Raw genomic sequence first — 12,620 nt, forward strand, 5'->3', positions numbered from 1 at the left:
GGATTCTTAGAGACGCTAAAGGAAAATTCTTGAGTAGAGGTCAACAATCTGGATCTTGGCTTTTGGATGTGGATTTAGTTGAAGCTTTGGCTTTGCATATAGTTCTATATTGGCTCACACAACATAATTTTCAGAGTGTTATTTTGGAAATAAATTCTCCCAGTTTGTTTCATGTTGATTGGTATTTCATCTTTTTGAATCTTATTTTGCTGTAATTGTGAATGAATGTAAAACTCTAATACACAGAGCTTCTAGAATGAGATTGCACTTTTGTTAAAAGATCAACGAATCATATTAATACTAGTGATATTTTGTTTAAAAAAAATACGCACAAAAAAAATAATAATCATAATAATAAAACAACACCACGCTCAAACCCAATCAAGAAATTCATGCAAAACACTGTACCTGGCAATGCAGAGAGTTGAGATGATACAAATTTCAGGACAATCATCATAACTTATATCTTTACAAAGAAATGCGAGCAAATAATACAATGTATATATATATATATATATCTATAACAACTCACCAAAGATATTTCAACATCCGCAGAGTGTGGAGTTCATCTCGTGACCTCCAAAGTAATCTTTAGAGATATCTCCCCAAACCCTTCTCAAACTTTTCTCTTTGTACTTCAAGCAAGTATTGGAGACTTCCGTGGAACATCCATAATGTTGGAGCAAGGAGTTGAAAAAATAAGCTTAGATGAGCGAAGGGTTTGTATTTCGCTAATTTTGCCAGTCGACAAGGTCCTAGCCTGAAGTGTCAACTCCCTTCCCGTGGTCTTCGTCATGAATATTTCTCCTTAACCTTCTCAGCCATATATCATAATCAATTGGATATGGCGTCCCACATAGACTGTCTACATAATCAGCAAATGCTTTCAACACAGTTGAGACATCACCAAGCTTCTGCTGAATTAATCTCCTTGACCAAGCCGTCTCTCGCCATTGCAGTGCCCCCTCAACTGAATCCATATCAGGCAAAGGACCACCACAGGAAAAATAAAGCATATACACCAGGCTTTCTGCGTCTGAAGCTGAGCACAACTTTCCCTCTTGTAGAGCATAAGTTGAAGAGTAGTGGAGATTCATGGCAGGGCGATCCCTGTCTTCAAGAATTGCATGACCCCAGCCAATAAGCACAAAATAAGGATGCCTTGCACCAGATCTCACACAAATTACATTCTCTGGCCTGATAGCTCCATGACGAATGCCCGCAGAAGAGGCAACAGCAAGTGCTGATAAGCAATCATGACAGCACCTGATAGCCTCATCCAAACCAAACCTGCCTGCACTTACCATATCAGCAACTGTTTCACCAACTGGACTGGTCACAAGAATTGGGGTACCACACCATGGGTGATCACAGTTTCCCCCTGAACTGGGTTTGCGACACTGGCCTTGGTGAATAATCCTGCCAGAAGCACTCAACTGTGGTAGATATTTGCTAGACAGACCTTTCTGTCTCATAATGGTCAATATTTTAGTCTGCCTTTGAACTTGATACCATAAATTCATATCTTCCCATGCTGGCTCCAATTGAGAAGGATGGGAACCTACAAAAAGGAATAGGGATTTACCTGGATCTTCAACAGGTGATGCGATGTAATACTGTAGTTCTCCATTATGCAGGACATCAGCAATCTGATAACCCCTTCGTTGTTCTGCATCCTCCAACCACAACACAGACCCTACATCCAACTTCATTATTAACCCTTCAGACTTGACTTTGATGGATTCATCCTGAACTTCAACAATTTCAGGAGATCCACTACAATGCTGAAACCGAAAGAGGCCATTTCCGTTGACTCTGGTATCCCCCAACTGCCGTTCCACTCTTCTTGTTTGTAAGCGAGAGCCATGATCTGCTGCTAAGTCTTCAATTGAATGCTTTGGCATCCCAGCAAATTGGATAATACAGTGGAATGTTGCAAAAAGTACCTGTAGAGCACCAATATCTCCCCAGTTGGCATTTCCAAGCTTGTTCCAGATCCTATCAATCGGAGAGACTGAGACTCTACAATGATCTTTTATCCACTCCGCTGAACACTCATAAACATTTTTCACATCAAAATCCATTTTATTTACATCTCCTTCAACTTTAACGACCCCACCATATTGAGAATCAACAAGAAGAATAAAGACACAATTTGAACACTCAGAAAAGCTCAATCTGCTTGAGCTTCTTGATAATAGCATGCGTATAGCATATAAGAGAGCCTCACCTAAAACAGATAATGAAGGCAATTGATCACTTCCCACAGAAAGGCTTCTAATATCAGGCCTCAAAAGTGCCAGTTCAAGAACTTGGTCCCATTTCCCATGTGGATGTCTAGGGTTGTTCAGCAATATGCCAGTAGCACCAAGTCCTCCAAGCTTGCCATTTGCTATTGCTTTCTCCGCCTGGTAGAATTTTAAGTTTCCATTGTATAGACAGGCAACAGAGAAAGGCATAGGATCATCCTCACTCCAAAATGCTTCCCACAAACCCTTCATACTTGCATGTAGAAAATCTTCAATAGCTAGATAAGCAGTTGCTTCCACGGCATCAGATGTTGAACCATATATAGCATTGGGCATTCTAATCAGCTGCTGAAATGAAACCCCTTCCAATGCATAATCAAACTTTTGCAGTTCTATCAACTCAAAAGGGACATCAAATGCAGATTTTTCTGTTGCTGACTTTACCAATATGGATTCGAACCAGTCCTCAAGTTTGGCAGTCAGAATTTCACTGTCCACAAACCTATAGAGAAACTCCTTGCGGTTACGAGACTTCCCAGATGATACACTAGACCTTTTAGTCCCAGACCCTATAGATTCTTGGTCTGGGGATCCACCTGTCAAATAACAGGTCGTCAATATTTATTGTTCAGTTACAGTTAGGATTTGTTTGTTCCATAATGATATTGAATTAAACATATGATGCTAATGCAAATAAGGTACAGGAAAACATCCTCAATGGTCAAAGCAAGTAGAAAAGCCCTGAGATATGCAGCAAAACGAAAAACCAACTGTCAACAATGTCATATGTTAAGATTGAGCATTAGAATTACAGACACAAATGCATGAGTAATGAATAACCAGTAGAGTTATGGGGAACCAGGGATGAGGAACAAATCTCAAAAGGTAGAGAAATAAATTCTCTTGAGAAACAAATTCTCAAATATTAATGTCAACAATAATATCATAACAATCTCCTACCCAAAGGACAGATATTTATTGTATCAACTGGTCCTGCTAATATCATTCAATGTTAGAAATATTAATTACTATATTACTTTAGAAATATAATCAATAAACTTTTTTACAGATGCACCTACTATTTCATCTTTTTTCCCTGCAGGCATTGCCTTTGGAGAGGGACGTGCAACCCTGTGAGTTATTTTTATTGGTGTCTTCTTTCTGGCATCACCTTTTTTGGGTTAAGTTGCTTTGTGTGTGGGTGTCTTTATATAGATGTTTCCGAACCTAGTTTGGTATTGTAACTCTGAGGCTACTTTGAATTCTGATATGTGCTTTATAACTTGGTATGTTGCATCTTCGGTGCTTTAGTGATGCTGCTTGTGTTTACTTCCGTCTTGATGATTCTTCAACCTTTTGTAGTGCTCTAAAGGAAGTTTTGTAACAAGTTGGGTATTAAGTTCTTGTATTTGGTGTGAGTAGTTTTTGGCTTCTACATAGAATCTCATCAAGGAAGAGTATTAGAATTGTTGAATATTCTAAACTCCAACTTAAGGGAGAGTGTTAGAAAAGTTATTCTTATTTGGTATAGAATTTGTATTCCAAAATAGGTAAAGAAATTTATGTTTATATATTTCTATTTAGTTGGAGAATCCCTTAATTTATGGTATCATATGCCATATATGTCTTGGGCTTTGATTATAAACAGGAAGCTTATGTAATATGACAAAGAGGACACAATTAAATAAAGATGTAGATCCTTAAGGTTTTGTGTACATGAATGTCAGCTGTCATAGCAAACCATGTAAATCTACTCTTGTTATTTTCTTACTTCTCTTCTATTATTCTAACTTTAACTTAAAGAGAAGAAAGTAAACTTCTAGGTGATTTCCAAGGTTAAGGCATGAGAAAATGTTATTATCCATAGAAAAGGAGTACTACTTCAATGATATTTCAAAAGATGCACAATGAAAGAATTAAGATGGTTAAATGACAAACATATCTGCAAATAAGAGCATCATAAATTCCAGGTCCAGTAAAATTATGCAAGTATACTGTACACAATCAGCTTCCAGTTCCAGAAACTCGATATCACTTCAAATCAGTTCCACATCTGTAGCATCAATGGAAGAATCATTTCCATCGGTGAAACGGCATTAGTTTACTCATTTTTTTGAACTACATCTAAAATGGAGTAGGAATAAGCAGCAGCAGAAGAAGAAGAAGGAGGGAGAAGGAACAAAAGCAAAGGTTCAGGACCATTCCACCTTTTCAATACCATATCTTCAACCTTCTGTTCAACTTCAGCTTCCTAATGTTACAATAGAGAAGTTCTGAATTACACATGGAACCCATGAACATGCACAAACCCATATCATGATCTGAAACTAGCTGGACATGCCATCAAGTTATTTTCCAAGGATAAAAAATTTCTAGCAAGAAAATTCTAAAGTGCTCAAAGCTTCATAACATCCATAAATTTTCATACAGCAGTCAATCTCATGCAGTTTCTCCAAACAGAACTCTTCCTCTTCAAAGATTTACTTCCCTGAAACTTGAAGCCATTGTATTTTTCTTCTACATCAACATTTTTCCAAATCTAAATCATTCAAAACCAAAATATTTAACCACAACATTTCTTTTACTCTTTTCACTTTTGTTTTGTTCCAACCTATGGTCTGCATTCTCCTATTTAAATTTGTAAAAGAGAACATAACACCGTTTTTCCTACTAAAGCTAGATTTTCTAATAAATGAGATCTACATATATATTCCAAGGGGGCTCAAGGTAGCACCTAAGATCACCTTGCCTGGACCTAGTTAAGGCTCTCAGGTTATGCGTTGCCTAAGCCAATAGGACAGTATGCTCAATCATAATGTTTCAAAGTTCCCAAATCAATCTTCCATGGGTTGCCATCACCTTTTTAATATAGTAATATCTTCAGGGAACCTCATAGTAAAGATCAAATTTCAAAAGCATGAATCTTTCTTCGCTTCTTTTTTTTCTTCCTTTACTTTTCCCCTTTTGTGCATGGACACACATTTTGGAAATGTTCTATCAATAGAGATCCGTAAAAGACTTTTTTCTCATCATGCTACATGATATGTCAACATGATAATTGAAATATCATCCAACATAAAAGTTGAAATTTGAAAACTTAAGGTGGTCCACTACTCTGTCATGTATCAAAGGATTTTGGAAGAATCTGCAGCAGCTAACTGAAGAGCCAAGGGCTGAGGAGTTCTCTAGAAGCATCGACAGCAGTTAATTAGTTAGGGGAATTTGTGTATAAATTGTTGTATGAGCTGCAAACAGTTATACCAAGCTGGGAGAAGAGGTACAGCAGTGGGTAGTTGCAGGATTAGCAATAAATAGGAAGATATACCTTCTGTAAAAGCATTCCAGAATTATCAAAAAGAATTATTAATCTACTTTTTCTCTAATTTTCCTCTTAGCTTCTCCTTTTCTTCTCAATTTCCCTTCCTTTCTTTTCAATTAATCTGTTAGGGTTCTCAATCCTAATAATTGGCATCAGAGCTTGGAATCAAGGACTTTGCTTTATTTCAATCTAATCTGAAAAATCAATAGAATATCCTGAAATTCCTCACTCTCTTGTCAATTCTACTCTACTCTCTCTTATTCTCTATAGCTTCCGCTTCTCTCTCTTTTTTCTATCTCTAATTTCTGTACCTGCCATCTGAAATCCAGAACTGTTAGGGTTCTGTGTAACAATTTCTCACCATTTCTGTTTCTTCTCACAACCATTCTCTTTTCTAGGTTTCTTTCTCTGCTTCATAACTTTGTGCATACTTGACCAATTGCTATCAGGTTTGTGGGACATTAAGTCTCTCCTAATTTCGCAACTTCTAGATCGGAAACCTTGTCCCTCTTTTCTTCTTTCTCAACACATTTACTTTCTACAATCAGGTCATGAAAAGTCAAACTTGGGAACATATGCTACTGGTTTTGGAACAGGGCACATCTGAAATTATTGAGAAAGGATTTAAGATATACAAGGAGTTGATGGATCAAAATTTTGGAGGAATTGATTCAAGAAAATGCGACAATTGGAAGAATCAATTCAAAAGGAAAGGTACATGTTACAATAGGTGCTATTTTATCCCCAAAAAACAGAAAAGCAAATGGATATTCATGCTTCACTTGCCACCAAGGAAGGGAATTGAGAAGTGGCTTGCATACAGGAGGTGGATTTTAAGGCTTTTACCCCTAACCTGAGGTTGGAACGGTTCTGCGCACTATTTGCTACATATGATCCTCTCCAAATACAAGGCATAAGCAAAATGATACCGTGGTAATCAAGGTTAGTCAAAAGATTGATTTGAGTTTCATTTTATGATTTGACTGGGTTCCTCTAAGATTATACTCCTCAAAGAAGATGAGTACAATAAATGGTAAAGGGTAAAAAATGAAAGTAATCTTCTATGGCACAGAGAGTTGCAATGATAATAGAATAAAAATAATTATATTAGGATCACGTGGTCGGTCCCATATTCCTTAAGGAGAATGACTAGGAAATTTGGAGTTATCAGTTCTGCTTTTGTTATGAAGGTATTGGAGTTGGGTAGTTTTGATATCATTTTGGGAGTGGCTTGAAGAAAAAGCTTCAATTCCAATCTCTTTGACTGTGAAGATTCTAATATCATTTTAAGGAGTTGCATTGCAGGGAAGGTGAGGTTTTTCTGTGATCCCAAAAATTAGAGAAGTCTAAGCCACAGGAACAGAAAGTAATGGTACTCATAATAGCACAGCAGTGGAGCTTCCTCCTGTTTCAAAAGTTGGGAATGTGGAGACCTTTTCACAGCCAAGGCACTATGTCAATAAAAATGAGACTTCAATGGTGAATTTATAAGATATGAAGGAAGATGTTGCGGAAATAGTTTATGAGGCATCCTATCAGATGAGTGGTCCGCAAAGGACCTCAACAAATCTTACAAGTTACAAGGTCTTACTAAATGGTACAATCTCCCTACCGAAGATGTTCTTGGAATGAATAAGCCTTCATTGTAGCTCAATTTTTCTTAGGGACAAGAAAGTGACCATTGGGGCGGTATTGTATGTGAGGATTCCAGAAGCTTCTGCAGCAGCAAATTTTATGAGCTAGAAGCATCTGCAACAGTTAATTAGTTAGGAGATATGTGTACGAGCCGTAAACGATTGTACCTCCTGAGAATATCTAGTACAGCTGTAGGTAGATCGTAGATGCAGGATTAGATATAAATAGGAAGATATACATTTTGTAAAAGCATTCAAGAATTATCAGAAACATAGATCCACTTTCCTCTCTATTCTTCATCTCAATTTCTCCCCTTTCTTCTCAATTTTCCTCCTTTTATCTCCAGATATAAATTTGAGCAACAGGATCCATTCTCAAAATGAAATTGATATACAAAATCATGCTCTGAAAAAATAATGGCTACAAAATTATGTAGTGACATGTAAATATAAATTAGGGAAAGAAAACAAGGTTCAAACAATTAATTAAATTCAGTTTTCATTTATGAGATGCTGCATTTCATAAATTATTAAACTCACTCATACTCATTTTGCTTTGAACCATATATTTTGTCACAGACTTGCATCAGATGACTGCAAAATTTATCAAGCATAGATAATCATGAATAAATTAAAGTTATACTATTTACCAAGATAAACATCATATGTGAAGATCAAAACAATAATACCCTTCAATAAACTAGAACAGCTATTGGATTAAAAATGCCAGATACAACATGCTATGCAAACTCATGGTTTACATTATACCATAAAGATTTCTAGATTAACCAGAATTTAATTGGAGTTAAAACTTAAAACAGAAGCTACTAGGTGTACACTAAATCTCATCCGAAGTTAAACAGTAAAATCGTTGAACCAGAAAGTCAAGTCATTTGCCAAAAAATATGAAGCCTTGCATGCCTTAAATTGCTCAAAAACTCTCTCTCTTCCCCCCACCCCATCTCCCTCCCTCCCTCTCTCTCTCTCTCTTTCTCTATCATCATGTATGCAATCATAACAGTTATTCAGTTTCCACTCTCAACCAATATGTCATATTGGATACTTGTCTGCCAATTTTTAGAAAATCATTAACAGCTATCAAGCATTGGCATCCGAGTTTTACACCATCCCATCTATTCCTAGAATTTTTGGCACTTATACTTGACCCATTACGTTCTGACATACACATCCTAACATTATAAGCTGTAAACATATGTTGCTTACAAAGATTAACACTGTTAAGTATCAGTCCCAAAATTTTCATGACCACAACATTATCAATATTTTTCAATTTTGTGATTCTCTCATGGCCAATTCCAGCAAAAAGAATTATCAGCATATATATGTATGTGCACACCCAGTTCAAGGGTATTCCATATATCCAGAATATCCATGTTGTACATGCAACAATAGATAACAAGAACCAAGTAACAATTTTCCCAGTTTTCATGATCTAGAACTTCTGCCATATGCATCTTATGTCACAAGTTCACACAGAAAATTGCCCATTATCAATAGTTAACATCTGAATTATGCCCATAACAAGCATAAAATTACATAGAAAGCTTTTATCATTCATGAGAAGTTAGCATTTAGCGTTCACGGTTTGGACAATCAAAGTAATGTAATTTATATATATATATATATATATATAGAAGGGAAGGGTTAAAGAGTATTGAATTACATAGAAGCTTATGATGAGTTTCTCGAACACATTCATATAGAAAAAAAAATTGCAGAATATTGTAGTTGAACATGTTCAATTCCATAAGGAAGAGCTTAACCAAATAGAAATGCAATTAAAAATACTCCAAAACGAATTACATTTTGAATATACAAGATGCGACCCAAATCTACATTATCTAGCTTGCTCAAACAAGCCGAGTTGTCGAAAGTCCAAATAAACTATGGGTTGTACTCTTCCCGATTAATTCAGGTATCTCAAAATTGAAGATCAACCCATCTCATATATATTCATATATATATATATATATATATATATATATATATATAAAGTAGCCAATTTAAGATTACGATACCAAAGAACCGACGGAAAAAAAAAAACATAAAATCGTTGGAAATCAGAACAGTCAAACTGACTTGGCGAAGTAAAAATAAGTCAAAGGACAGAAAATTTAGGGTTTCAGCGTTGAAAGAATATACACCTTCCATGATATGGAGTTTCAGGGCTGAAGATCTTCCCCGTAGGTGATGCCTTAACTGAGCACAAGACTTGAAGCTCCCGCTTTGCTGAAAAGGAATACAGTTTTGATTCGCATTCTTCTGTTTATATGCATGGAATTTAGGCTTAGGATCTTTGCAATTGGACTTTGCTAAACGACGGGTGTCTTTGGCTACCGGGAAATTGTAGATTACAAATATAATTCAAGCAGAAAGGTTTTTTTCCTTTTTTCCTCTTCTTTTCTTTTCTGCTCTTTTTTGTTCCTCCAAAGTTTTGAAAACAATAAAAGAAAGAGGGGAAAATATCCTTACGTAATACTATTGGAGTTAGGGGTCTGCGGTTCAGTTCCTTGCAGGAACTAAACCGAAATCAAAATTCGATTTCTTAAATTTTATGAAATTAGAATCATAATTAAATTTTAATTTCAATATAATTGTATGTGTTCTATTTCAAAAAATATATATATAATTGTATGTGTTTTCAATTTTAGTTTAGTTTTAATATTAATTTTTTTTAATTTTAATATCAATTCTGTTCCGGTTCTAATTTTAATAAAATTTCAATTTTTTTAAATGGATTTTTAATTTTTATAATAAAATTTAAATTTAAATAAAATAATTAAATACTTTTAATATAATATTAATATTATTTATATCAAATTAATAAATTTTCTATTTTAATTTTAAAATAATATTAAATATTTATAATATTATATAATATTTCTATCTATTAATATTGATATAGTATATGATATAAACTATTTAAATAGAACCAAATATAATTAACGAATTAAATTAATTAAATTATATCCTTACAAATTTTTAATAACTTAAAACTTATTAAAAGAGTCTATTCTTAAAAATTTTGAAAGAGTATATTTTGGGTATGCCAACCGAATCCGTTTTAGCCAATATTTTAGGCGTCATAGGGTATAACAGGCAGTGACCGCGACATAATTCAATATTTTTAAAATGGATCTTTTTTTGTGTAAATCGGCAAGTACAACAAAATCAGATGATTAAGAGTCTTCATAAATTAAAAGAGTAATAAATAAAAATGAATTAATATTAGAAGAATTTGTTAAAGTCATAGATGAATGGGAAATTTCTAAGGTACATAAGGAACATATTTATAAAATTTCAAAGTTAAATATTTTTAAAACAGATTATGTCATAAAGACAGAAGAAAGAGATTTTCAGTTAAGTAAACCTTTTGAGAAAATAACTCTTTTATCATCAAAAACATTAAATTATCATAGAAACAAAAAGTATAAGTATATTCATATAGGATTAATTCAGGTAGGAATAAAACCTTTAACCCGAGAAGGATTAAACACTAGTATCTTAGCAGTAGTTAGAGATGCAAGATTTTTAAATTTTAATGATTCTTTATTAGAATCTATTGAGACTAGTTTAAGTGAAGGACCAATATCTTTTGAAGTTTATCTAGATATGACAATCTATTTAAATGATATGAATATTTTAGATAGTATAGTTTTGGAGATAAAAACCCATAATTATAAAATGAAACAAGGATCTATTCCAATAGCATTAATATATAAAATCTATTATAAAGTTATGAATTCAGCGTTTGGGACTAAATATAAATTACAACTTAAGAAGGGAGAAACAAGGCAGACAGATTTAACTAAAACAAATACGGTAATTCCTAAAACAATTCAGTGGAAGGATATAGCATTACCAGATGAGTGAATTTTAGAAGGTATTGTACCTCCACCAGAACAGGAAAAGGTAAAACCGAATACAAATTTAAGTGAGATAGAGCAGTTTGAAGATGGTAAAGTCTCATTAAAGTTTAATAGAAGTGTAAGTAGTAGGTATACAGGATCATCATCTTCAGTAGTAACAAAAGATATAGGAAGAGCATCAAATATACTATTAGTAATATATGCAACATATAGAGAAGATGAACCTAAACCTGTAATTCAGACTATAGTAAAACCCAGGTTTTCAACATCAAATATTCCGGATAGACATACTAAAATGAAAGGAGTAGATTATAGTTCCTCAGTCCCCCAAACAGTATATAATCCTGTAGAAAATTATTTAAATCAGCAGGCTGATATAGCACCATCATTACCATCAGCATCTGCTATAACAGAAAATATAAATAATATAAATAGAGAATTAAATGTTCTTAGTAAAGAGAATATTGAAAAGAAATTTCTAAAGGAAATAACAAAAACAAAAAATCTAAGTTAAATAAAATTGTTAAAGGAAATAATTTTGAAAAATTAAAAGAAGAGTATTTTGAATATGTTAGTAAATTAGAAGAAATAAAATTTTTTGAATGGTTTAAACTATATAAGACAAAAGGTATAAGCCCTAAGAGATAAGAGGTCAGAATGGATAATAAATGATAAGGTAATTCAGAGTGAGTTTCCACCTAAGACGATAAGTAAAATAATGCATAGAGATAAAGAAATAATATTTGCACCTAAGACGATAAGTAAAATAATCCTTATGGATTTAAGCATAGCTATTGGTAAAAAGATTTCATCAAAGTCAATATCTTGTCTTTGTTTGTAACCTTTAGCAACTAGCCTGACTTTGTGCATTTTTATAGTGCATTCCATGTCAGTTTTTCTCTTAAAAACCCACTTGCACCTAATGCATTTTATCCCTTCAGGTGCATCAACCAAAGTCCATACTTGGTTAGTGTACATAGAATCCATTTTGAATTTCATTGCTTCAAGCCAATATGAAGAATTTATGTTAGACATTGCTTTCTTATAGCTATTAGGCTCATCAGGCATGAGTGAAATGTCGTTATGAGTCTCCACTAGAAGGTCTAACCTCATTGGAGCTCGACTTGTCCTAACAGATCTACACGGTAGTGTTTCAACTTGTTTTTCCATAGTATACGTTATAGTCTCTAGTTTTCATTCCATTTGGATGTCAATTTGTAATTATCAAACTTCTTTAAGTTCTATCTAACTCCCACTACTTTCTTTAAGGAAAAACTCTTTTTCTAGAAAGGTAGCATGTTTTGAGATAAACACTTTTCTCTCAATAGGATGATAGAAATAATATCCAATAATTTTTTTTGAATATCCCACAAACTTACATTTATCTGACTTAGCTTCCAGCTTTTCAGATATTAAATGCTTCACATAAGTGTCACATCCCCAAGTCTTTATGTGTGATTAGACTGATTTTTTGTTAGTCCATATCTCATATGAAGTCTTATCAACATATTTGGATGAAACTCTATTA

General features: G+C 33.9%; 1 protein-coding gene across 1 annotated transcript; it reads right to left on the minus strand.

Annotated features, from left to right (window-relative positions):
• Positions 1-371: 371 nt before the first annotated feature.
• Positions 372-9,677, minus strand: LOC110622772. The gene is made up of 2 exons (XM_021767400.2): positions 9,368-9,677; positions 372-2,845 (listed from the first exon to the last, which is right to left on the minus strand). The coding sequence occupies exons 1-2, from the start codon at positions 9,372-9,374 to the stop codon at positions 756-758; spliced, it is 2,097 nt and encodes a 698-aa protein (XP_021623092.1). The 5' UTR covers positions 9,375-9,677; the 3' UTR covers positions 372-755.
• Between the last annotated feature and the right edge of the window lie 2,943 nt (positions 9,678-12,620).

The sequence above is a fragment of the Manihot esculenta genome, chromosome 9 (genome assembly GCF_001659605.2).
Source record: "Manihot esculenta cultivar AM560-2 chromosome 9, M.esculenta_v8, whole genome shotgun sequence".
NCBI lineage: Eukaryota > Viridiplantae > Streptophyta > Magnoliopsida > Malpighiales > Euphorbiaceae > Manihot > Manihot esculenta.